General features: G+C 42.3%; 3 protein-coding genes and 1 long non-coding RNA gene across 15 annotated transcripts in view; 1 reads left to right on the top strand and 3 right to left on the bottom strand.

The window, feature by feature from the left end:
- CLEC16A (C-type lectin domain containing 16A) overlaps positions 1–1,570 on the bottom strand; it is a 109,686-nt gene extending 108,116 nt beyond the window's left edge. For 8 of the 9 annotated variants that reach the window (XR_014572684.1, XR_014572685.1, XR_014572686.1 and 5 more), the window contains exon 1: positions 1,385–1,569. Coding sequence is in view for 6 of the 9 variants with exons in the window: in XM_083799828.1 (XP_083655954.1) it covers positions 1,385–1,464 (80 nt within the window). In the remaining 3 variants the exon portion in view is untranslated. Of the gene's footprint in view, positions 1–1,384 lie in introns of all 9 variants that reach the window. The other variant, XM_083799826.1, reaches the window with a different exon arrangement.
- A 498-nt stretch (positions 1,571–2,068) lies between these two features.
- DEXI (Dexi homolog) lies at positions 2,069–13,366 on the top strand. The gene is made up of 2 exons (XM_083799916.1): positions 2,069–2,844; positions 11,184–13,366. Exon 1 carries the CDS (start codon positions 2,447–2,449, stop codon positions 2,726–2,728), a length of 282 nt encoding a protein of 93 aa, XP_083656042.1. The 5' UTR covers positions 2,069–2,446; the 3' UTR covers positions 2,729–2,844; positions 11,184–13,366.
- On the bottom strand, positions 5,659–11,176 carry LOC310881942. Its single transcript, XR_014572703.1, has 3 exons — positions 6,304–11,176; positions 6,037–6,124; positions 5,659–5,949 (listed from the first exon to the last, which is right to left on the bottom strand). It is a non-coding gene; the product is annotated as an uncharacterized lncRNA (long non-coding RNA).
- Positions 13,367–13,485: 119 nt separating the features above from the next.
- Positions 13,486–26,800, bottom strand: part of CIITA (class II major histocompatibility complex transactivator) — a 33,885-nt gene continuing 20,570 nt past the window's right edge. For 3 of the 4 annotated variants that reach the window (XM_083799808.1, XM_083799811.1, XM_083799810.1), the window contains exons 10-19: positions 24,681–26,388; positions 24,389–24,559; positions 24,215–24,286; positions 22,798–22,878; positions 21,291–21,383; positions 20,169–20,252; positions 19,311–19,394; positions 17,993–18,076; positions 17,215–17,308; positions 13,486–15,661 (exon numbers count right to left, since the gene is read on the bottom strand). In XM_083799808.1, the coding sequence (XP_083655934.1) occupies positions 17,236–17,308; positions 17,993–18,076; positions 19,311–19,394; positions 20,169–20,252; positions 21,291–21,383; positions 22,798–22,878; positions 24,215–24,286; positions 24,389–24,559; positions 24,681–26,388 (2,450 nt within the window). In that variant the 3' untranslated portion in view covers positions 13,486–15,661; positions 17,215–17,235. The remainder of the gene's footprint in view (positions 15,662–17,214; positions 17,309–17,992; positions 18,077–19,310; positions 19,395–20,168; positions 20,253–21,290; positions 21,384–22,797; positions 22,879–24,214; positions 24,287–24,388; positions 24,560–24,680; positions 26,389–26,800) is intronic. The other variant, XM_083799809.1, reaches the window with a different exon arrangement.

The following is a 26,800-nucleotide window of genomic DNA, read 5'->3' as shown; positions in this document are numbered from 1 at the left end:
ACTATTTCAGATCTCATAATTAAAGAAACCATACACAATAAACCCACCCCAATCTAGTATTTTAGTAGAGAACTACATACTTCAGCTCTCAGGTAAGAAGTCAAGCACAACATTTACAAGCCTAACTCTCCTTTGCTGCCAATCAAACAGGACACTGCTTGTCCTACCCTCTGTGGCTACAAAAGAACATTTGATCACATTTTTCTTGCTTGAAAGACTAATATCCCTCTCATTAAACTCCTCCTAAATGTAAACTCAGTTTCTTCCCACTTCATCATGCAACAGCACCCTTGCTCTATCTGCAAGCATAACACCAAAACTAGATCTAGATCACACTAGAACTCCACAAGCACTGAATAGTACAGAGTAACCACCCCTTGTACGTTAATTAGAACACTCCTGTGTTTATGTGTGAGCACGGCTTTTCCTCACAATGCCAGTCACTGACTTCTCCGTATGACCTACCGTGCCTTCAACATTACTTCCTGCGGTGCTACTGCCTCATCAGCTACACTGCCTTGTATTTATGGACTTCATTTCCCTGTCTCTGCTAGAGTCCTGCACTGCAGTTTAGTCTTGCTGGTTTTGCACAAATCTCCAGTTTATAGATAAGGACCAGAATCCATACGTCAACTTGATAAAGTAATAGTGAGATCCAAATCCTGTGTAAGTGTATCCTGCTCTTTAGTGTCAGAGCCCATTCAAATCGCCTTGCACTCTGACTAATCATCGAAAACTACCAGCTACACATTTCTCAAAGAGCTCTGCATTCGCTGCAATTTCATTTAGAAAAAGCTTCCCCTCTCAATGCTCATCTTCCCTCGCTCAGTAGAACGAGAAGCTGTTACAGCAGACCTCATTATTCTCCCAGGACCGGACCCCTCAGAACAGATCGGTGACTTGGAAACTGCTTCATCCCTTGCCGCCCTTCCACCCCTCCAGCGGCAGAGCCAGAAAACGCTCTCCCACCCGTTCTGCAGTCAGCAGTAACGCCAGGATACCGGGCTCCAGAGACCAGCGTTACCATGCCCCAGCCCAACAGCTTCACAGCTGCCAGCAGCTCGCTCCCCGAGCCCCACAGCACCAGGCCAGGCCCCGGCCCCCCGCAGGCCGACGGCTGTCTCAGGAAGCACCACAGATTTCTCGCTTATTGCTCCTGTCACTCCGCAGAAGGAGACCGTGGCGTTAGCAGGACCGAAGCCACACACGTCGCGGCCACGATCCCGACCTCCCAGCACGGTACCGCGCCTGCCCTGAGGGGATCTGGGGGCGAAGACGGACAGGCCCGCTGCCGGCTCCTGAGGAAAGCAGACCGGCCGCCTCCCGCCCCGCCGCCCCTCACAACTGGGGGGCACCCCCGGCCCTCCCGGCCCCCCGCTCTCACTTGAGGTGGTCCAAGGAGTGGATGCTGCGGGCAGCCTTCCCGTGCCCGCCGCCCACCCAGCTGCGGGAGCGGCCGAACATGGCGGCTGCGGCGGCGGCCCCTAGGGCTCCATGGCGCGGCGGGCACGGGGGGCGGGTGCCGCGGGGCCCCCGGCGCACGGCACGGCGGGCAGGGCGCACGCGCGGCCGGGGCACGCCGGGAAGCGAGGCCTCGCCCCCGGGGCCCGGCGGCGCAGCGGGGACTTCAACTCCCAGCAGGCAGCGCGGCGCGCCGAGGGCTGCCCCTTCGCCATTACGCGAGAGGGGCTTGGCGCTGGTGCTCCCTCACGGCGGGCGGGCCGCGAGGGACGGGGGAAAGCCTGCCCAGGCACCGGGTGGCACGGGAAGTGAGATGGGGCTGGAGGGGCCGGCAGTGCCGTGCCCTCCGCCGAGGGCTTTTGGTCCGCACCGCCCGCCTGGGCTTACACACCGCCTGGTTCCAAGCGGGACAAGGGGAGTGGGAGCGTTAGTGGCAGCTGACTGGGGGAGATCCGCGCCAGTTGAATTCCTTAAATAGTTGAAAAAAAAATAAATCTAGTTAATAAAAGTTGGCAGTGGTGTCTTTGATCGCACTTTGATACCGGCAGAGCCCTGCTGACGAACGGCAGCGCCTCGCTCCGCGCCGCTGAGGGACGGGGGCGGCGAGGGCGCCCCTCGGCCCCCGGGAGCGGCAGCGCCGGGGCCGGGCCGTGTCGGCGGGCAGGGACTCGGCCCCGCGCACGGGAGCGCGCCCGCCGTGCCGAGCCGTGCCGAGCCGTGCCGAGCCGTGCCGAGCCGTGCCGAGCCGTGCCGAGCCGTGCCGCCAAGCGGGAGGGCGGGCGGGCGGCGGGACTGCGGCAGCGGGGCCGGGGCTGCCCCTGGAGCGCCTCCTGCCAGCGGCGGGGCTGCGGCACCGCGCTCAAGCCGGGTTCGCCGGACTCGGCCTCTCTGCGGGGTCCGCACCGGGCTCCGGCCCCGGCGTTTCGCCCCCTTCGTCCCCCGGCCCCCCCCGGCGAGGCTGCGGAGCGCGGCCCCCCGCAGCTGCATGCCCGCCGCCGTGTCGGCACGGCTGGATGCGCTGGAGTCCTGGGCCTTCCATGCGCTGCTGGCGCTGCCCTATATGTTCTACGTGGGCTTGTTCTTCGTCAACGTGCTGATCCTGTACTATGCCTTCCTGATGGAGTACATCGTCCTCAACGTGGGCATCGTCTTCCTGCCCGAGGACGTGGACCAGGCTCTGCTGGACCTGGGGGTGCTCTCCGAGCCGGGCTCCGTGCTCTACGAGACGGACGGCGAGCTGGATGTCTTTGACGGCTACCTGGAGTGACGCCCCGGGGCGGCTGCGGAGCGGGCTTCCCGGGATGCCCCCGCTCCACCCGAGCGGCCTCTGCCCTTCGGGACGCCGCCGGGGAGCCGGCAGCAAACGGAGGGCTCGCAGGGCAAGTAAGTCACTGCCGCCGGCTCCTCTCGGCAGCCGGGCTCCCGGGGCCGGGCCGGGCACAGGGAACAGCCCCGCCGCCCTGCCGGGTGCGCGGAGCGGGGGGGGCCCGGGGCTGCTCGTCCCCGGGGGCTGCTGCTCGTCGCCGGGGCTCTTGCTGCCCGTGTGGTGTTTGCAGCCGGGCAACAACTTCGCTAATCGGGTCTTAGAGCAGCGCCGAATGGAAGTGATAACGCGGGGCAGTATTTACCCATACAGCGGAGGTCGCACACTGCTCATAAACACATTTTAAATAGCCGCCCTTTAATAACTGCACTTAGATAACAAGAAACCACCCAGCTGACCGTTCTTACGTTTATCGCAGCCCCAGGGTTTGCTTGATCAATTTGTTCTGTACTTCTGAGCGATGCTGGAAGCCTGGGAACGTTGTAAGGATTTTGGCGTTTTAAACCACTGAAATGCAGTTGGGAAGAGAACCAGTATTTCCAGCTGGGACACTCTGTGCCAAGTGTATGTTAATGAAAACATTCACAGTTTAAATAAAAATGTGTTAGCAAATCTGCCAGTATAATTTCTTAGCAAAATATTGGCTGTAAGTTTGAAAATCGGTTTAGGATACCTCTTTAACTTTCTGTTTGAAAATAGGGAAATAGGAAATTCTGTTCTAAGGTTGCAGACATAACCTTGGTGAACATATACAAATACCATCTGACATCAAGCTATTTTTATCAGTCTTCCAATTTAAAAACAAAACAAAACCACTTCTGTAATACTGTCCATCACACAGGTTAAAACTATCTTCCTAAATATTTCTGTTAAGATTCCATATAAAGCAACAGTAGCAGTTTTTGGTCAATAGTTTAGAACATATAAAATGGAAATTGGTGGTGTTGGATTAATATTGATTGCACAAACACAGCTGAGCAAAGCTTGGTCAAAGGCAAGTGGGAGCATGAGAAACGTGTGTGTGTGTGTGGCTTGGGGGGAACAGATCTGTGCTGCTACTGAAGAAATACAAATTTACAAATAAAAGTCTATGTACGCACATTTGGTGGTCCATCCCGGACTACTGGGTTAGAATAATTTTTGGCAGCCCCGAAGATCTGTAGCAGAACTGAACTCCCTGCACAACACTGTTGGCTACTTCTTGTGGCTGTCTCCTCCTCTCCCTTTTCAGTTGGGCATATAACATACAGGCTCAGAACACAGACAACGCAAATCAAAAGTCTTCCTAAGTATCCTTCAAACCAGTATCTCCTGTCTTCCAGGAAAGAAATTCATAATAATGGAAATTTAAGCAAAATCTTTGGTGCAAAAAGTCCTTACCCTTTGCTCCCCAAAAATACGTCTTCCCAAACCCCAGATCTTAAAACTCCAACGTAATCTAATTAAAAATATTAAAAATTAATTAAAAATACTAACAATTAGTAAGGGACTAAGGGATCACTTTTATGCTGACTAGGATTTGTTATGATGAGCTGCATACAGTTTACAGGAAGACCTAAGGGAACAACACAGATAAAAGCTTACTCAGTGAATTTTTCCTGCTACATAGTTCAGTAGAGCACAGGATCTGAGCACAATTCTGTTCAATGCATGTATACGGGCATCTTAAAATTTGCCTTCATATTAATAGGAAAGAAGCTCTGCAAAGTACTCGATATTCTCATTGTAAAACAATGTCACCTCCATATGTGGAAATGCAAATGTCTTCACAGAGCTCAGAAGTAAACCTTAGCCCATGCCCCATCTTGAGCTGATGGAGCACTGCACAAGGACTAACTGCAGCCTTGACCTTTGGTTTGGAAGTTGGCATGTTAGATTGTTGTTTCCATTGAGAATCAAATCACAAATCTTTTAAGTTAGATCAATTATTAGAGAGCAAAAAACATGCTATTGCTGCACTTCATCTATTTATATATTTAATTATATATTCAGCAACCAGGCCACAAATTACATAATTATTTAGCCACAAGGCAAAGACTCAGCACATCACCATGGAAAGGAATTTGTGTTAATATCCTGGTTACAGGGTTTGTCACAGCTCTGCGGCATTTGTCACCACCAGTTCCCCATGTTAAGCCATGGGCTTAGGGAGGCTTGCCCTGTTTGCTTCAACCCAGAAGTGCTGAGGATTCATCAGACACTGCAGGAAGAGTGGGTCTCAGTTTTATCAGCAGAGATGAAAAATATATAGGCATCACTCATTGCATAAAGTGTAAGAGGAGTGTTCTTCATGTGACTCACCAGTGATTATCGAGAACAACTAAAAAGCTATGATTAGCCCTAGCTGAAACCTTGCAAGTGTGCTCCTTGCTTTTAGAAAGTGCTGCCTTCCACCCAGGAGGTGAGTGGCGTGCACGAACAGAGAGACAAAGGGAGGAAACCCCAAGAGGCAATTCTGCACAGTGTGGAAAGGCTTATTTAGATTTAAAAGAGCACGTGGATCAGAAAAGCTCTGCTCTCTTGCATTGAAAACCTCAGCAGAATAAACCCAAAAGGAGCAAAATTCTGTTCACGTTCTAAGCATAATTGGTGGCAGAGGTTGAAGATAGACAACTAAGCAGCTCGAAGAAGCTTCCTATCCTATTCAAATGGAGAATTCTATCTGTGTAAGCTCAGCAGAATTGAGCTTACTCATGTCATCTCCTGTTTTAGCTTGAGTGTGCCAGATTCTTCATTATATTTGAAGTCTCCTGGAATAAGGTTGTATGACTGTTCTCTTTGTACTGTTTTAAAATCAGATGTGACTCATCACAAAGTACTCTAATCAGAAAGAAAATGAGCAAGAATAATCAATAATGAAAACCAAATAGGAAATACTGGATTTATCAAGGTGAATTATGATGTATGCCTTTGGTGAGCAGAATCCAGCACTCAAAAGCTTGTGACTCAGCACTTCTGCTCTTTGCCAGCATGTAAATCCTGAACCAGTCAAAGAAATAGCTGTACTCACTAGCTGATCAAATAGTGCCAATTGGAAACAAAGGCTCAGCAGCTGTAAGAGGCAGTACGGCCCAGAAGAGAGGTAAAGAAGCATGCTGGACTCCTTCCTGGGTCTCCACTGGTGGCTTCTGTGAGCTTAACACACTTGTGCCTCTGTTCCATTTCTAAAACAGAATGCCACATAAAGGAACAGATCAGAAGAACATTATCACTGGCAGTGCTAAGACACACATAAATGCATTAGAACCCACCTCCTGATTTGGAATTGTAAAAATAATGAGCAGGGATTTTCTTTTTCCGTTTACTTTTTCAGTATGTTCTTCCCTTATTTGTAGAAATCTTCTTGTGGAAAAAAAAAAAAACGTGACTCATTGACTTCATGATACACGCAATTTGTCCATTTTGTTATCAGTTATAGTAATGACAGGTTTAAGAGCAATAACTGGAATTTTTAGAACTGTATGTTTTAAACTCTTAGGCATTACTATAATTAACAGAAGTGGAATGCTCAAGCTTGCCTGGCAGCTCTGTTGTAAAGTCTATTGTACTCCAGCTATTCTTAACAGGAGTTCCATCCTAGATGGAAGGAAGACAAAATCATGGTTAACTAATGAACTAGCCATTCAACCTCGTTAACCACAGCCAGGCACAGTCCTAAGTGATTTTCTATCAAATGCCTTTAGTTATATAATGCAAGAGAGCAGACAGATTTTTTTGTAAAGTTTTCCAACAGCTACTGTTAATAACATGAATTAAAATAAGGCACAGAAAAATAAGAGGCGTTTAGCTTCAGATAGAAATACTTAAGGTCTGAGTATTTAATTTGTTAAAACCCCCAGCCACAGGTGATTTTAAAGAATTTTTTAAAATCTCATTTCTTTAGTTCTTCACTACAAAATGAAGTTTAATCAGCTTGCTTTAATAGCAGCTGATAATATCCAGTTACTAGTTTTAAGCTGTCAAAGGAATTAAAAAATGAATTCAATATAGTTCTTTGTGTTTGTTTCCTCCAGAGAACCAGCAAAATGCTATTAGTCAGATGGCAACTAGCAATCCTAAAACAGAAGAATAATTTGTTTAGAGAAGTTTAGGATGTATACTTGGCCATTCCAACTCTTTGTCTTTCTTCCCTCATAATGATTCTAATTAATACAGAGTACAAGTGTCCCAAAGAATTAGATAGTGCACAGAAATAGCTAAGTCTTTCAATTTCTTCAGGGAAACTTTCATATTGTCTTCCTCTTTCCAGTTATGCAAGCTCAAGTGTTTTGTCTGGCCACAAACTTGGGAAAAAATATCTGAAGATTTTGAATGATACTCTCTGAGGACACAAAAATATTTCTATGTATGTCCTGTCTAGTTTTCAAGCCTGGTGTGAGATCTGATTTCAGTCATTAAGAAGAGCTAGCAACTGTATTGAAATTCTTCACAGAATCAAACTTAAAACTTTTGGAAAAGTTGTAGAGCTGAGACTTTAATGCAGGAAGATCAATATCTTCTTCGGGTGTATGAAACTATTGAGGAAAATCTGGCACAAATTTGGTTATTTAATTTACAAACCACACTCTCTTTGTGTAGAGTAGTGTGTAGATCTTCTGTAAGAGTTCTTTGTTGTAAGAGGTGAACGTTCTGTCAAGAATCCCAGAAGTATCAGTAGAAACTTCACCATCTGCTGGATATTAGGGGATTAAGAACCTGCCCTTTCGAGGCTTGGTAGAAGGGTTTTGAGTGGAGTGGGACCAGTGGAAATGGGGAGGAACAATTCAGCTGCAACCAGTGGCTGGGAGAAGTCCCACTGCTCAGACTCTTCTTTTGCTGTGGACCAACCAATTCACTCTTAGCGCTGGAGATGGGCATTGAGAAGCATCAGTTTTGTCACCTGCTATGGGGAAGGCACTGATGAACTTCCCTACAGCCTGGGAAGGGTATCTCTTCCCTATTGCTAAACAGCATTTTTCTCCTTTGGCACAGCACATGGAGAAGAGGGTTGTGGTTGCTCATGTTCTGTTCAGCAGGCAGAGAACCTCATTCTTCTGGGAGAGTTGTACGCTCCATCCAACTGTGATAAAACGGGCAGAGACTAATGGGACCCATATATGGAAAGTACAGATATAATGGAAAATAATCATATGCACAAACGATTTATTGCTGTGTAAAGCTCTAGTAAGTGACCTAAGACTATTTACTCTTTGAAGTAAGACTGCTCTTTGAAGGGCCAGAAGAAAAGAGCCAAGGCTTGCTAAGGCAGTATAGCCTGAATAGGCGGTGGTATCGTAAACACGCTCTTTTGGAAAGTCAGGAAATAGATGGCAGACAATGTCAGGATGCAGAACAGAGTCACTGCGTTTCCTTTGGTCCAGCCCAAATGGTGAACAATAACTTCAGAGATGGAATTGGCGAAAATACCATGACTGAGTTTCTTCTTTTAATGCTGGAGTTGTGCTCTAACAGCTGCATTATTAAATGCTTACAAGTGTTTTTAAGCTGTTGGATCTGAAATTTGAAAAAAAGATTTGCTAACCTTTTCATTTTCCATTTTTGGGGAAATTTTGGAAATTTTCTGGTAAGAAGTAGGTTCACATGAAATTTGAAGGACAGGCTTCTAATTGGATGAATAGAAAGGCAAAATTGAATCGTATCATTCACACACCATTTAATATCTGCCACTACAAATTACTGTCTGGGACTAGCAGCCCTACGGCATTATTTGAAACTTCAGTTAGCTTTATGCTTTGCTTTGGAAGCCCAATACATTTTGCTGTGCTATTTTTAAGTCAGCCTAGGTTTCGATCCACAATGCAGAACACTAACAATGTCTGAACTACCTGCTGGTTTTAGTTCAGTTTGGAAAGTGATCAGATAAACTTCAAGTGAGTAACCCATTAGAACAGCTGTTTCCCCTTAGTTTAAGAAATATGGACAATAAATAAGGATATTGAGAATATATGATTACTGTTATCAGGGTGCTGCAGCTGATAAACATTTGATAAAAGGACCTCATAGACACAGAAGTGGTTTTTGATCCTGTCTTGGTATCTACTAGGTGGCAAATAGGAACATAGGAAATGCTGTGATGAGTCAGACCAAAATCACCCGGCCTCGTGTTCTGGCTCTGACACTAGCAGGAGATGCCATTTGAGACCACACATAAATATGACCAAAATCTGCAGCCTGTTCCCTTTGTACTTTTCATACTCCACATTGGAAGAAACAGGGATGTTAGAGGGCACACTGCTGCCCAGTCCTTTAGCAACTGTTTTCCAATTCCTTCTCTCTACCTCTTAAGACTGAGATGAGCTGCTCCCTCCCTTCCCTCAATCTTTTCAGATGTTCTTCTGTTTACCTTCTTTGCTCAACTTCTTGAAACACAGGGACCAAAAGCGCACATAGTGCTCCTGATGTAGGCACACAAGGGCTTTATATGGCTCTTGTTGTGTTGTTCTCAGTACCCTTCATGATGATGCCCAAAGTTTTTTAGCAGTGGCTTTTTTAGGTGCCACTGCTGAGATAGGGACTTCAGGGTCTTGTCAGTAGTGATGATTAGTTGTAATTGCCAGCTCCAACTTCTGCATCATGTAGGCAGGTGCAAAATATTTGTCTGTAATTGCATTATATTACAGTTAAGTAAAGTCACCTGCAGCCTTTTGTCCACTCGATGTCATGAGGTCCTTCTGGGGTTCTTTGCTATCAGCATCTGAATATCTGAAAGAGCTTATTTTCTGCAGTTGTGGAGGTTTCTCTGTTCATTGTCTTCTCTGGCCCACTAATGGTGTTGTTGAACAAAAACTGTTCTCTGGCATACCCTGCTACTGACTTCTTTCCTATCAAGCTCTGTTCTTTACTTCCAATCGTTTCATATGCTTTCAATCCATAAAAGAACCTTTCTCCCAATACTGTGTCAACCTGTTTGCTTTACAGCTTTCTGTAATTAATTTGTTAATGGCACCATGTTCCTCAGTCTCTCCATGCTCATCCAGAACATGTGACAATTGCATTTCATTCTTCATTCAGACTCCTCACAGAGTCTGCTTTGTCTTCTGCACCTGAACTCATGACAATCTTTCTGCCTCAGGACCCGTGTGCCAGAGAACTGGGTTGGCAGGGCAAAATGATCTGCTGAGCCACCACGCCAAGCACAGAAAGTGACCGGGAGAGAGGCTGTGTTTTGCCCTGCAGCCCAGTGAGAGCCTATTCAGAGAGCTCCATGATCTGTGAATAGATCATGGTCTGCTCTGTGATGTAAAGCAGATGTTAGAAGGCCCATTAAGATCCCCAGCTACAGCTTTGTACCACAAACTCTCACTTTACAACCAGACAAGCATCTTTACTGTGTAGGGTCCCCTGCCTTTACATGCTGTGCAGGAGGCCTATAAGATCTATAATAGGGTAAGGAGGGAAGAGCTGTCCTTCCAGAGACTTGTTCTGCAGAGCACAGATCTCCTGAACTGCTGGCAGCCAGGGACCTGCTCTCGGTTTCCTGTACCTCCAAAACTCTTCTTCAACAAAGACTCATCCCCAGACAACCATCCCCACTCCGAGCTGCACCATCCTGCTCTGTGTTAAAGTCACCTGTAAGATCACGGGACCAAATGGGTCCTGTCACCACTGCCCAGCACATCCACAGCTCTGGTTTGGCTTGAAGAAGGCTTTTTCAGGTTCTGGTGATAGTAAAAATCACCTCTTAATACCTGTCAGATACTTTGAACCAGTCAAGGTAAATCAGGTCCACTGCGATAAAGCAAAACAGTAGCAATTTTTCTTGTCAGTTAGTCCAAGAAGTTACCCCAACATGTTACTTAACTCTATAAATTACTTACTGGTGGATCCAAAACGCTTTGAACAAAGTGACGCTAGAGAAAGAAAAAGAGAAAGCGACCAAAATCAGAGGCTGCGTCAAATGTAAGCAGCACGTGATTAAAACAATTATACCATCTAAGGAACAGCATCATTAAGAAGATATAGCCAATTCAAAAATCAGTTTTTAGTAAGAGATATGTAAAGTGATATCAAACCTAGCATAAAATAGTCTACCCCTTGCATGTCAAGGCTGGTTGCTCTCCTAGGAGCAGCCCTTACTAATTGACCTGATGGACTGTGGTTGACTGCTTGTTCTCATACCCCTCACACCAATAGCTTCACACCTCCATTAAAATTACGCTAAGGACTGATGTGCTCTTTAACAGGAACTGTTACACTGATTTCACTGAAATGTTAGTCAGGCCCTTACTTCTCAAAGAATTATTATCCATGGTCATGAAAGATTTGGATTTTTTTTATTATTATTATTTTTTAAAGAAACAAACAGCACGGTGCTGTATCTAACATACACAGTGACTTTTCTGTTCAGTTCAGGTCTAGAGGGTTACTCTGTATTTGTTATGTGTTCTTTTTTAAACAGATTCATTAAACACCTGAAATGGATTATGACCAGGTTAATGGATCAAGTTATGGAAAGAAACTATACTCTGAAATGTAGGATGAAAAGAAGGACAAGGGGACAACAAGAAGAGTTGTTATCAGACCTTGTCAGCCGTGACTTTTTCCCCATGGTCATTGCGTCATGAGTGTGCACTACCTGCAGTGATTCACATACAGTACTGGGCGTCCATAGGAAATTCTGGGATGGACTGTGTGAACAAATAATATAAGCTATGTTCTCTTACAACAGAAAATCAAGATGTTACTCAGATTTGATAAACTTTTGAATAAATACCGTGTCATCCAAATGGACACACTCTACATACTGCTTAAGCAAGTTTTGCAATCGCACATTGAAAACTAGACCAGCCAGTAGTTCCATATCGGTGCTCTCTCAGGGGAATATATCCAGGAGTGCTTCAAGGAGGTTCTGTTCAGGGTAGTATTATGGCAAGAACTGTGCTAGCAAGATATTTTATTTTAATCATGAGCTTTGAAATAGATCAGAGACTGAATTTTATATGTCAGATTGTCTAACCAGATACTTTGCAGATTGTTTAAGCTCATGTTCCTATGTACAGATGTGAAAGCAATACAATAAAGCCTGACCTTTTCCATGAAAAAGAAAGCAGTCATTTGTTGGAGTTGTTCTTTTTCCCTTTGAACGGAAAGTAATTTAAATATGCTTTCCAGGAAATTGCAGTTTTCGTACAGGTGCTTGGAAGTAGTTCCGTGTTACTGAGATGGCCAGCATACAGGCAATCCGGCTACATGAAAAATTACTTGAAAAATCAGACCTGAAATGAAACACCAGGAACCGTGCAGTGTTGGGGGAAAACAAACAAACAAACAAGCAAGCAACAAACACGTTATTGAGGGCAGCTATTGTACTGTTTTTATCTTACTGGTATATTTTAGAAGTCTGGTTTTCATAACAGTGCAGTTGCTAAGCCAAGCTGATGTATGAAGAACATTTGATGCTTGAACATCATGAATGCTTGAATGGCATTTCTGAACTCCTAGCGCAGTAGAAATTCGTGCACAGTCCCCCAAACACAATTTTCAGCTGCTCCTGCAAGAGGTGAAGCACTGCCATGAAATTACATAGCTTTCTCCAAAATAGGTTATTAGAAACACTTTGGGAGCCTAAAGCAAACAAGTGCTTTGTTCTAGGCATTCCCTGGCTTGTAATTCATGGGTGAAGTCACTTAGGACACAATATTCTGACACGTAAGAACACATTTAGGGATCTAAATTGCCATGTGGGCACCTATATAAAGAATAGCCAAGTTTAAAGACTTGTAAAGTTTGTGTACACGTGCCCATGTGGTACTAGCACAAGGAATACTGCATTTTGCTACTGAAGGCAGCATGCCTGCCGTCTATATAGTTAGGACTTTATACTGTTCAGAGACATCTTACACCAAGTATTTCAGATCACACGTGTGCCATCTCAAGAACATGGTTGAGTTTTTCATTATGCTCACTGTGGTATCTACTGCTCAGTAATCATTCCCTGCACTGGGTTTACACCACATGATGCACAGATTAAGGAACACAAATTCCACCAGGTAAGTTACTTCAGAGGTTCTGAATCAAAAAATCAAGACTTCTGATTTCTCAGAACAGCTGAGCTTTAGACATTTTAGCGATGGGGAGAAAGTACTTCGACTGAAAGTAGATCTGACTACCATCGTAACATAAGGTTTATATTTTAGTAAGGCTTCACATATAACAAAAAGAATATGGGCATAAAGAGACAAGATAAGCATTCTTCTCATCCTAAAAGGAGGTTTTAGAACACAGATTTGATCAGAGTAGCTTTTTTAGGGTAGCCAGTGAATTCAGTCTTCTACACACAAGGCACTCAATTGATAAAAGCATTTTCCATGAGTTTTGTGCCACAAGAGTATCCATCCAGACTTTGAACCTTGATTAATTTAAAAACTTGTAACTGCCAAAAGCCTGAAACAATGAAAACAACTTTTTTTGCTGTTATTAGCAGGCAGCTTCAGTCAGCATTTTTATATCTTCTAGTTTGGACGCACAGCCTGCCAGCTGGTGATGCAAGATCCCATTGCCTGTTAGGAAAGCATTATTTCTCCATTTCAGACCACTGAACTGGTAAGTGCCAGCAGGACCAAGCTGACTCCATTGCATACTCCTTTCCTTTAACAGAGAACGCAGGAGCACTTCACGTGTTACTATGTTCAGAAGCCAGCAATGTTTTCCCAGTGTTTCAGAGAGAAAAATCAAAATAATTTTCAATAACTACTGCAAGCTACTGTAAAAAGAAATACTTTTATTAATACTTTTTAAAAGTCATATAAAAACAACCAAAACACTGCATCAGAATTTACAATATGTACACTATAAGCACGCATCTCCCACTAAGAGAACAGCAGAATACTCAACACCATTTTAGCAGTCCAGACAGTCTTGTAATATTCAGCTGCCTATGTAATGTTAGCGTATTCTTAGATCCAGTCACAGTGAAGCCTAGATGCAGAGTATATCCCTACAGGTGCATTTGTCATTCAAAGCTTAGCTAGAGGAAGCTGAGACAAGGGCTCACCATAGCTCTGCATGACTGGAGTGTCATAGGCTGATGGGAGTGTCACACTGAATTTAGTTCAAACTACTTCCCATTCAAGCAGCTTTAAAGAGGGGGAATATGAATGAGATTTTTCCACAGCTCTGGCTAGAATTTGAAGACCCAAGCAAGTAGTGAAGAAGAATGCCATTTCCTAGTTACAATCACATTCTCCATAGTGTTTTTTACCTTGCTGTCTTGTACTATTGCTTCCACGTACTAGGTCTGGTTCCTGGCTGTTCAGATCGGCAGAAATCATTTGTAGTTTTGAACTGTTTAAATTGGGGATTGTTTTTGAACCACATCATAGCATTTGGAGTTGAGAGATTTTCATTTGCAAAGGTCTTTGGTCAGCATTGTCAGTGCTTCCTAGCAAAAGAAACTTCAAGGATGTTGTTGAGCTAACGGTGAGCTAGCAAAATGAAGTACAGAAGCCTCCCTTCCTTATCTGTAGCATATTGAATACTTCTAGCTTTTACCATCCAACTGTTTTCCTGTCTCCAGATTGCATCTGGACATGGAACCAGAGTGAAAGTCCTGGTAAGTGCCTCTGCACAATTATAAATTCTCTTCATGCTCACAGAGCAGAAGTACAAGAAAAGAAGGAAGGAAAAAAAAAAAAAAGAGGAACCAATTGTTTTGCTATTGCAGTCAGCAGGGCTGGTGTACAGTCCACATAACACTGATGCCTGCAGAATGGATGCATTAGCACTTTGAAATATGCTACTTCCTATCATTGCCTAATTCTTCAAACTCTGTAAAAGCAGGCCACAAAAACAACACTAAGTAGTGATATCTCTTTCAAGTATAAAATAGATGCATGTACATTTATTTGCCACCTGTAGGTGAGAGACTAAATCTCAGTTGATGTATATGAATGAGAAAAGTTCGTTTCAGAAGTTCAACTTTTGTTTTCAGTTCCTCAAAGTTTCATGCATATATACTTTAGTTGACATACTATACAACATAGAATCTCTTCTCTTAATAGCTCACACTAAGTGAAATTCTTTCACACACTCCTTAAAATTTAAAAAAAGTTTTTAAAGTTCTCATTTGTGACAGAGTAAAAAACTGAGGATTTTTGTGCAGAGCTGAAGCTATTTATATATATTTGGATTTCTGCTATATCATCAAAAAATCCCTGATACTTTTCCAGTTTTAATTCATTTCTCTTCTTTTTTTCCCTAATCTTTTTGAAGAAATCTGTAACAATGCAGTTATTTGATTAAAAATACCTTTCTTAAGACTGCATCGCAATTAGCATCAAGAAATGAGCCACTTCTAGATTTGCAACGATAATATTACAATTTCAGACTGGTCATTCTTACTTATGCTTCAGACCCTAATACTTCAATTTAATCCAGATTTGCAGGTGAAAACTGTAACATTGAGCTTTGGTAGCCTGAAATCAAAGAGAACTTAATTGCAGTTATGAAATATGCAGTTATTACACCATGAAACAATTAGATTTGATCTGTTGTTACTTCAGATGTTGCACATACAGCAGCTTGCAGTGTACACTTCAATGAAGCGATGATGGAATTTAATACTACCAATAAGCTGGTGACTCCTGTTCACCTTTAATGGTGAGCAATATCCAGATGTCCTTTTCTTCTGTGAAACTTGATGTTACTTAACTGTTCAACACTTCAATGGAAGCACAACCGAGTTTTTAAAAAGCATATAAAATGACCTTTTAAAAACTTGAATTCCATCATTCACTCACTTCAAGCATCACCCAGAAGCTTAAATGGGACACTTTTCATTTTGCCACTATTATGAAAATCAGCATTTAATTCCTGATTCATAAAGCAGCAAGAAGATGGGAAAACACAGAGGAGACCTTCCCTTCTTCTTTTTGTTACCTGTGAAACAATGAGAACAGAATATCAGATGTAGGCACATCAGCTTAATCACCATTAAAATCACCAAAATCACATGTATATGATGTGCCCTGAAAAAACATGGCAGTGGCTGGTAGATGCTGGATGTTTCCAGCTGGAAGACAGGATCCACACTCCCTGCTGCTACCAATCCTCAGTGCTAATGAAGACAAAGGTTTCCTCACATGCTCGGATACTACACTAATGTGGCAACCTGTGCCACAGAAATGCATTGCAGATATGAGAGAATAGTTGCAGAGGAAGGTGTGAAGGATTAGAGAAAACTGCATTTACGAGGCTTCCCAGCATTGTTGTTAACCCTAATGTCTTCTCTCCTAAGTAGGTATGATTATTCAACATGACAGAGTTAGTACTTCAGTGTGCTGTCAGCTATTAAGAATCACTACAGCTTTTTCCTGCTGCCATGTAAAGCTGGTCTGTGATGCTGGTATGGTATCTAACTCTTCCAAAACCTGTAGCCTGATCAGAGCTACAAAAACAGCTAAACCTACATATGGTGATCAGTGCACTGAGAGCAAGAGTCATGCAAAACTTTGGCTCCCTGCATAGCTTCGGGAGCCATTGGCAACTTCAGCCTTTACCAGGACCATTCAAAACCATAGCTCAAGCAGCCTGGGAATCATTCTGCAATCTGTTTTTGGCCATTTGAAAGAAAGCCAGAAGGCCTCTGGTGTCTGACTTGCCTTCTTACTCCTTACATAGATCATTTCACTGATGTATCCTGAATAATTTTTTTTCAGGAACAAGAGGAAGCACATGGCAGAAAGCTGGGAGGCAAAATCCTGTACTTAATTTACACGTAAAATCCTGTACTTAATTTCCCCTAACTGCCTCTGCAGCTCCATCAGCCCAGCAGCGTCAAGGCAGTCAAATCCTGGTGACCATCAGCAAACTGTTCTCTACAGATGTAACTATTTCAAGGATCCTTGAGACTGTGCAGGCGGAATCAATGAAGTGAAAGTGGCTGCCCGTGGGCAGACTGCACAAAATGAACTGATAACAAGGAATGCAGGGACCAACGGTTTGCTCTGGGTACAGTCTAGGCACGGCTTCATAGGGAGACAAAACAGGTGTGGAGGATTAAACACATGAAAAGTGAAATGACTGACTAAAAATCAGTACAAAACAATCTCTGAGGAGTATAGAACTCATCTATTAAAACAAGAGAATAACAGTTATTTAGTTTTGACCAACAGAAAAGAGCAGGTTAGCAGGCCAGCTGCCAGTCACTGAACTGGGCTGAACCAGGAGTCCTTGATAAGGTTCATTCATTCTTGCCCACTCAGCCCTTGCAGTCTGCTAGCACTAGTGCTGGGGAAATGGGGGATCGAGGTGAGTGGCAGAAAGGGAATCTGTTGTAATACTGATCTATGCCACTCACAGGCAGCCTCTCTTTATGTAACCATGTATGCATTGATGCTGTTCCTGTGCCTGGTGCCAGTGAGACCTGTCAGAATCAACAGCTGCCACAAAAAACAAATCTTGTTATCTCAAGGAGCCAGAATTTATGTTACCTTTACAGGACACAACTGAACCTACACGCTGATCCTCGAGTCCAGCTGCTGAAGGTGTTCAAGAACTCCATAGGGAATTGTAGGATTCCACATCCTGTAAGGGCGTGTTCAGAAAGGAAAGGTTTTAAGACGTGTAATTTATTTCACATTTTTGGGAGGTTTTGTTTTTGTCTTTTTGTGTTTTTTGGTGGCAGCGATTTTTTTTGTTGTTGTTTTGTTTTTAAGTTGCCTTTCCATTTTGAACATCATTCTATTCTACAGAAGTATTTAAGCTATGGAACAAAGGAAAATTCATTTTCATTTAAAAGAAAGCAGTCCACTCCCCCATACTCTAGCTGACTCTGGTTACAGGACACACTACAGTCCTGTCTCCCTAACTATTCTTTAGCTTCCTATCAAACTCCCTTCCCCTCAATATGTACTGGCAGCTTCAGTCTATTTAACCTGTAATGATGGCTGTTCATTGTTTATCCTTCAAATACAAGTCCTGCAGCACAGAGATCATTACAGTTGGAGGGAGGAAGCCAAGTGATGGAAGGCTCAGTGGAAACTGCTTAAAGCAGAACAAGCTTGCTTGCCTGGGGCAATGGAAAATTAATACTGCTGAAACCAGAAATGACATTTTTAACATTTGTGTGACTGCTTTCATATTTTGGTTATTACTTTTTTGTGCCTCATATAAATCTGACAAATACAGAAGACAGCTTTAGCATGAGTTCTAATTCAATTTGCAGATCTATTTGATATATCCTAGATGTATATGTATAAAGAGACTTACAGCAAGTTTTTTATATGGGGACATTTTTGTAGGCTGTCAGTCAGCTGTTGGGCTCCAACACCAGTTATTTTGTTATACTGAACACTGAGGGGGGTAAAAAAAACTTTGTTAATTCAGATCAGATCAAATACCAGTGCAAGCATTTCATTCAAAAGCAAAAATAATATAGGGGCTTATCTGTGTATAGGGGGGAAAGAAAAAGTAAAAAGAAAATAGATCCATGATTTAAAAATAAAAAATAAAAAAACACAAAAGGTCAAACTGGGACTCCATTAAGTTAGGTCATCTGTTTCCTTATTCCATGTACCTAAGGTCTTTCTGCATCTCCCCATGACTGTATTCTCCCAACTAAAACCAAATTTTCCTCTCCATCCAGTGACTGCTTATCCATTTTTTTTTCTCACCTCCAGATTGATTTGTCCTACAGCACTCAGATGTCATGGAGCTAAAGTTCCCCCTTTCCCCCGCTGAGCCAACAAGTCATATATACTCATCAGTAGGCATTAAAGATGGACATGGATGTTCCTCTTCAGTTAGCAAGTTTTGCATCTATGAAACTCTTCCCCTGTTCTGCGTCTTCCAGGTATTTTAATAAAACATTGACCAGTTAGTAACCGCCTGCTTGAGCTGCTGCCCTTGGGGCTCCAAGTGACATGAGCAACAGCCCAGCCACTAACTGGCTTCCTGGCAGAGTGCCTGTCCATGAGATTGGCTAGAGAATGAGCAAGAAATGAAATATGTCCAGCTTTGAGTTCCAGACCCAGCTGAGGGGCACAGCTACACCCAACAGTGGTGGAAGTATGCAGATTTGCAGACTCCTGGCACACGTGTCCTTCATCAGTGGCTGGCTATGTTACCAAGTACCTAGAGAACTATGAAGTCATTTCCTTTGCCATGGCCTATAATGGTTCCAAAGCATCTACGGTTAATTGTTCCTTAAACCCTTCCAACCACTGACTATCTAGACTCCACATAAGTGCCTTTTCCCTTCACACAAGACTGGGAAAAATGCATAGCTGTCCTATATGGAGAGGCAACAACAAGACAAGCCTTCAGCATTTCCTAGAAGCAAATCAGCCTTCTCAAAAATTTTCTGCCACTGCAGTCTAGGTTTTCAGGCAGATACGGATCAGGGATCATCTCAATCTTTCCACAACTTTTCTGTCTCAACGAATGTCAGCTTCAAAGCCCAACATAACCACGCAGATTTTTTTTCCCCGCAAATTTTGTCTCCTCTACCCTCAGCATGGAAGACCTGAATGTTCAGTATCCAAGCAAATAAGCTGTCCTGAGCCATTTAAAAAGATTTCGTACTCACTCTAGCACTCTTAAAGATGCCATTGCAGGAAGAACAACTGCAAGATTTTCTGCTCCAAAATCACAAATGTTATTATTGTACAAGCTGCAGACAACAAAACCAGTATAGTTACAATCAAATAATGAACAATGTAAACAGATTATATATTAGATCAAGAAATTCTGGATATCATTGGTACATCTTAACTTCCAATTTTCCTTATCTAATTGCAGCTAATCTTTAAAACAGTTTCATGTTTTTTATATCAAGCAAGGCAAATAGCCATATACCTTTTTCAGCTTACACAGCTACAGCAAAAATAGGTCTAGGATTCCTGATGAATACTAACGACATTCCTGACTACTTCAGAGCAAATTAGAAATCTGCAAGAAAATGAGGCTCAAAGCTTTGGTGCACTGCATTCAAAAGATTTCAGTATGAGCAAATTATCCCAGAACTGCACACCACAGTTTCTTGTATTCCCCCTGAGACACTTCATTCAGGCCTATGCCAGAGACATAAATGAAGTGGAATGGGCCATTTTTCCCATACCAGCAAGTGTGCGCTACCTCATTGCTGGCTTAGCAAGCTCTGCATAAGCTTTCAATAGATCATGGTCTTCCATGTGAATTTGTATAGGGCATTATTAACCACTAGGTATTATGAATGGATTTAAAAATCAGTATGTTCACTGTTATATTCCTGAGATATGCTCCTGTATGACTACACTGGGTCATATGTTTATCTGCTCCCTACAGGCTTTGTAGTCAAAACTTGGCTATTGCAAGTTGTGTGCACATGGATTCTGTTTTCAGTGATTTCTGACAGAGACAGTAAGGTGTGCTATGTAAAACAATTGAACAGGACACAACCACTTACCTTAGTGTTGTTAATGAAGATAAGGAAGGAAGAGCTGTAGCTAGTTTCTCTGCACCCACATCTGTTATCTTATTCTGTGATAAACTACAGTAAATGAGATGGCTTTGTTAGCTGAGCACATTTATTCTAATTGATTAATATATGGAGCAAATTGATTTTAGATGTTGTCCCGAACAACAAAGGTGATGCTACAATACAGTGCGATAAGGCCTACAATTACCATTAACCCAAGACCTTTCCTCAGGGTTTAAGATAACACAGTTTCAAGAGTCTTTTCTTACAAAAAAGATTATCTTCTTAGTTAAATTTGGCACATTTCTGCAAAAAATGGAGAGCAGTAACTGGTAGTTCTCAGTCAAAAAGAAAAGCAGGAAAAAAGAAAGAAAAACAAAGACACAGAAAAACATTGCTTTAAATGGACCCCAGTATCTAGTTGTGTGCGCTAAATGAGACACTGCACATATTTACACTCAGAAATCTACTGACTTCAAAGGACTACAAAACTGGATAGTTTCTAGAGCAGTAAAATGAAAGCTAGGAACATATGACAGCAAACTACCTTTTCCCACTGAAAAAATCAGATACTGCTGCTCCTGTAGAGGGAGTTTTGACTGTGAGAGGCTCTGACTGGGGTTGACTACTCGTCCCTCTCCCACTCCCTCAGTAAAGTCAGAAGCAGCAAGATGAGCTCCCCTAGAATCTCCACTTCCACATTACTCCATTTCCTTTTGTTTTCTCCTGCCCTTTGATTTTTGCTGCCCCAAGGATATATCGATATATCTGCCTTGGTCTGGCCTTCATCGTTCTTCCCTGCATTGCTTTAACTTTTGAGGCAGCTGTCTGAAACGTTTAAATAAATCATATACACCTTGTTCTTTTTTTTTTTTCTTTTTTAAATGGAATGTGCGCACACTGTTTTAGGGAAAAAGTCAAATTATTATCCTTGAAAGGAAATAAGGAATTGTCATAGGATTAAGCTATTTCTCCAATGAATGTACAGATTAAATATCATCATGCCCATGGGTTAGTCATGCCCATAGTTGTTAACACACAGTCCCCTAGGCTCTTGGTTTGATTTATTTCTTTTAAAAGAATTCCAGAACTGTTAACCTTGAAACTTACTTCAATATTTCCAGTGATCTCAGTGTTGGAAAGACTTCAGATAGACTCTTTGCTCCTTCATCTCCTATGCCATTTTCACTCAGAGCATCAAGGCTGGGTGGCGACAAAAAAGAGAGAATTAGCTTCCCTTTTAATCTAAATTTTCATGGTTTATTCACCTCAGAGACCACTCTGTATACCTTGAGAAGCTCCTTCTCTGCAGTGGCCTCAATCAGCAAGAACCATCACACAAATTCCAGCTTCTCTAATAAGCAGCTTCCTGCTTCTCAAATTTATAGCCTAAGTTTTTTTTCACTAGTTGAATGGCTTGATACATTTCCTTTGATATGCAAATGGTAGCACTTAATGCCTCACTTCCACCATACACTGAAGACTATTAAAGTGGTTATGAAATAGCTGTGTTCCAGCTATGCTGAAATGAGATTTCCTGTGCACACAGAAACACGAAACTGACAAAATCCAGCAGATGCCCTAAATCCCTGCTTAAACATCAACTTTCCCGATAGGAAACATTAGAAATTAAGTTTTTCCTCATTCGGGTATCCAGATGGAAAGAGTTTTAGGTAGTCACAATTTCAGATACTGAATCCCCTTCCAAACTGACAGACAACACTAGGATACATTGGGCTTGTTCCAATTTCAGAGCACTACTGTTTTCCCAAAATATAAAAAGGCCAGATACAAGAGAGAAATGGCCAATAGATGGATCCATTGTGACCAAATGCCCTCTTCCCTCAGGTATGATGGCAAAGTACTGGCTACTGTTGCTACAATTGTTTCTAGTGTAAAGCAGCTTAAAATTCAGAAATAGATGGTTTGCCATGCGAGAGAATAAATAGTAACTGGAATTCTTAACAAATTATTTCTAAGGATGCTGCTGGTAAAGGAAGATGCATGTGAAGAATAAAACTAAATACTAGTTTGTTTTTTTTTTTTTTTTATCTTTATGTCTTTTACGTGGTACAAATCCACAAAAGCCCAGTTTCTTACAAGTGCTACCAGAAGTTGAAGATGCCCATTGACACCAGAGGGTGCACAGCACAGGCACACGTAGTGAAGCTAACCCCAAAATGCAACACTGCTGCTGGTTCAGTAGGAAGCCTGTTCTCTCCTGGTGCAGACACGAGAGTGAGTCCCTCAGAGACCTCACTACAATGGAGTCTGAGGCTGGAGCCCATTATGGAACTTGTATGAATAAATCAGAAATCCATGGGCACCCCGTGGGGCACTGCATGAAACCTTTCTCACAAGATATTAATCACTGAGTAACACACAAGGAGGTGACCAAAGGGCTATCAGATGGACCACTATTGAGCATCTTAACAGAGCTGAAGGGCCATAGTTCATATTCTGCAGTTATATTCACTGAATGTTTTTGTTGTTCAGTTTGTGCATCAAAACAAATATACCTGTTGGAAATACAGTGTTTCTTGGGTACATCAGCTCCCCCACCATCACAGGCTGCTGAGGAGCAGCATTAGCAAGGTTAATCTTTAGCATTACTCACTCTAAATGCTGAAGTGATGGAAATGACGGCAGAATTTCCACAAGTTTTAGAAATCCCTGAAGGCCGTATGCTGGACCTAGACTGGAAGAAAATAAATATATAGATGTGCAGCAGTTGTTTCATGCTCAGAAACAGCAAAGGGTATAAATCTGTAAAGTCCGTCCTCTACAGCTTCAGATGTAAGCTAGTTGACACTCCTCAGAAGCATCCATTCCCTACAGTCTGCAGGGAGGACTTCTGCTCTGAAGACTCCAGATGAGGATCAAGCAAGGCTAAGGTCAAACAGAACAGAGCTGTTTGCACAGAAGCGGTCTGCACAGAAGTGGCACATGCACTTGCTGTTCTGCAAGACTCCTCTCATTTGTTTTAGATTCCTATATTTCTGTTCTTTTTTTTTTTTCTTCAGGTCTTTCATTTTAAATATTATAATCTTGATAACAGAGATGAAAAAATATTCACTTTTTTTCAAACTATTGGTAATTCAGACTAACTTAATCTTAACATTCTACCGCAGCTCAAAGCATAAACTGAACTTCAGTGTTCCAGCTCCAAGTATTTGTTCATCATATTGGTCCTTCAGATACTAATCTCGTTTGGAGTTTCCTTGGTGTCAGAACATGTTCAGCCTAATTAAAAGGACTGGAATTTTAACCAAAATTATAAATTAAAAGAAAAGTAGGAGAGAAAGTGAGAAGAGAAAGAAGCATAAAATCAGAAGAGAGGCCAAGCACTATAGTTCTAGACTAGGTCAGAAGAAAAGAGCAAGAAACAGATGAAGACCTGGCGAGAGTTTTCCATTGCTCTGGTGCAATTTCTGCCCAAATTACTCCACACTCTACAGCAGGATACTTTTAGGCAGTAGAATGTAGAAAGATCTACATTTGGGGCTGCATACAGTTTGTGAAAAAAGTAGGTGTTAATACACCTCATTTTTCAAGCCAGTGTTTCGAAGTCAGTCTTCCTTCTTCCAGGAAAATGGTGCTAAAGATTTTATTTGGAAGGTGTTCTCTGACCTTTTCCTCTCATGGCCTAAGCTCTGATAGGCAGAAAACTAATGCCAGAAGACTCAGATATAGAACAGTTGAGCATTTCTGGGGAAAAAGTATTTCACAGGTATAGCACAATAAAGAAATTTTGCATACTGGAATGAGATCTGCATCTGATAATACAGAGGTAAATTTCTGTAAAATCAAAGAAAACTGATAGAACCATGTTGATCTGTACCACTCCAGGATCCAGAAATGGCATATTTTGAGTTTTGCCCATAAATTAATAAATCTAGTTGAGACAAACAAAATCTAAATAAGTGGGTTTTACTTGATTCTTTACCATAAACTAACTACACACTGTAGCCAATATCCATAACTCAGTCTTAAATGTAATCAAATGTCAATCAACAGAGAAGCATTTCACTTACGCAAATTCTATTTTTCTCAGGTTCTTTATGGCAGGAATTTCATAGCTGCTGCAACCAGAGGCATCTTGCATGCTAAATAAGTCACAGTAGAACAAGAACATGAGAAATATTTTAGCAACCAAAACAGTGCATTAAAAATAAGTTCAGAGGGAATATGATCATAAATGAGCCTACCAATTGATCATCTCCTGCATTTCTACGAGGTCTGAAAGGTCACTGACGTCCTTCATTGTCTTTGCCTTAAAGGGATCGAGAACAAATTTTTCTGTTGACAGTTTCAACAGTTCATAGTCTTTTGTCTGTTCCAAGTATTTCCATAGCCTGATTGTATCACCAAGGGAGGCCCTGTGAAGTGATAAAACACGAAACCAACAGATAAAACTGCTGTTGTTGGGAAGTGCTGCAGGGAAGTGTCATCTACATGCAGCCCTATGAATGACCCTTCTATCTACAAAGAATGACCAACCTGAATGATGCCACATTCTTCAGGCCAACCAAGTCTTTCAACCCTTGCATGTCAATGCTGCTGTTTTGCAAATCCAAGGAAAACTCTTTTCTTGACCTTTTTAAAGTAGAGTACAGTACATGAACATCTGGTGGTGTAATAACAATGCCCTGAAAAGACAGGTCTGGCTTGAGCCTTAATGTCACATGCTGCAAAAGATAATTGTATTGTGTTTCATATATGCAGTGTAAAAGCTCGAGTAACCTCTCTGGACAGAAGTCATTTATCTGCAACCTTCTAATACATTTCAGGAGCGTTTTCTGCTTCTTGGTTGATTGTTTTATTTCCTTATTAGAAAGGGAGCAGAAGTAGGCATCATCCTGGAGGAACAACAATCCAGCCAAAAATCGAGGCAGTAAATCTAACCAGTTATAAGGCTTTTTCTTCTTGGATGGAAAAGACAGATACTTCGTTAGACTTTTATCCTTCACATCTTCTGCTAATATAAGGTGGAGTGCACCCAAGAAATTCTGAATGACAAAATCGGAGAATGTGGTCCCAAATTCCTCCTCCTCAGTATCTGAATGTTCAGGGAATGCAAATGGCAGGAAAAATCCATATTTCAGAGCAAATTCTTTAACTTCCTTAGAAGGAAGAAGATCACTTTTCATGGTACTCCGGTGCTTTTCTCCAAGATACCAGGCTATACGGGCTAGTGTAGCAAGGCTCTTTTGATTTTGCACAGCTGTAACATCTGTTTGCATAGGTATTATCTTTTGCTGAACAAATTTCAGGAAAAGTGTAGTAAGAGTTGAAGGAAGGCCTTTGTCTCCCATTTCAAGTACTGTCTCACAGAGAAAACAAACAAATCTACACATAACAGGGCTGTAACAATGACTGAACAGGTACTCACTCTCTTTGATTAATTTCAGTGCATTATCGCAGTAGGGTAATCCTTCAAAGTATTTGGTTATGTACAATTCTCTCTGCTGAGGAGAGAATCCTACTATTTCAATAGTCTTATCCACTTTGGACACATACTGGTTCACCTTGTCTTTCGGTCTTGCTGTAAGTAATAAAGTACAGCCATTGAGTATCTTTTTTTGGATAAGTCCTGAAAGCAGCTCCTTTATACTGTACGTGTCTTTGCCAGGCTGTCTGTTTGAGCAACGAGAAAAATTCTCATGGTCTTGCAATCCTTCAAAACCATCAAAAACCAGAAGGACTTTAGCAGGATTTTGCAATATGTACTCAAAGATCTCTTTGCTTCCCTCCTGAGGTTTTACAAAAAAATCAAGAAGCAGATCCTTCAAGCTGTAACACTTCTCAGGCAAGCTTATTTGTTTGCAGTCAAACCAAAAAAGAAATTCAAACTGAGGAAACTCTCCATTGGACCAGTCCTGGCAGATCTTCTGTACAAGAATGCTTTTGCCCATTCCTGCTTTTCCCAGCACCACAATCACTTTAGTCTCTAAATCTTTACCTCCTGGGATTTGAAATATTTGGCTTCTTTCAAGTGATGCCTTTTCCTTCCATTGTAGACTGTAAGTTACCAGCTCCTTTTCCATTGCTTTTACACTGTTCTTCCCAGTCTTGGTTTCAATTTGGTTTTGCACGAGTGTACCATCAATAAACAAGTGATCAAGAGTCACTTCACGCTCCATGGCCACAGATTTGCATATGTCTCCAAAGTAATCCTTAAGCGCTGTACAGAAAACTTCCACTGACCCTGGAGAAATAACACAAACATGCAAACTGAAGAAGCCAGTCCAAAAACTACAACATTGTTTCAGAGTGTTGTAATTACATAATTGTAATATGGTCAAAACACATCAGCTCCCATCAAGCATTTAGGTCTGGATTTATCCCATGTAACTCCAGGTACTTCAATTGGCAGTGCAGGCACCATAGACACCTTTACACCTAAGATCTGAATCACTCTGGAGGTATCTATGCAACAGCTGAGTACATTAACCTCCTAAGTAGGAAGTACAGCTAGATGTCTAAAGATGTACAAGTCAAAGATCTTAAAAACAGGAACTGCGCTAAGCAACTTGGAACACCTTCACAAATTGTTGTGAATGACAATTCCTACAAAAGTTTCTCTTCTGTAGACAAGTAAACAGCAACATTTGTCAAAA

Source organism: Anser anser (genome assembly GCF_964211835.1).
Source record: "Anser anser genome assembly, chromosome: 15".
NCBI classification, from domain to species: Eukaryota; Metazoa; Chordata; class Aves; order Anseriformes; family Anatidae; genus Anser; species Anser anser.
Note: the sequence above shows the minus strand (reverse complement) of the source record. Positions and strands in the feature narration are given on the sequence as shown.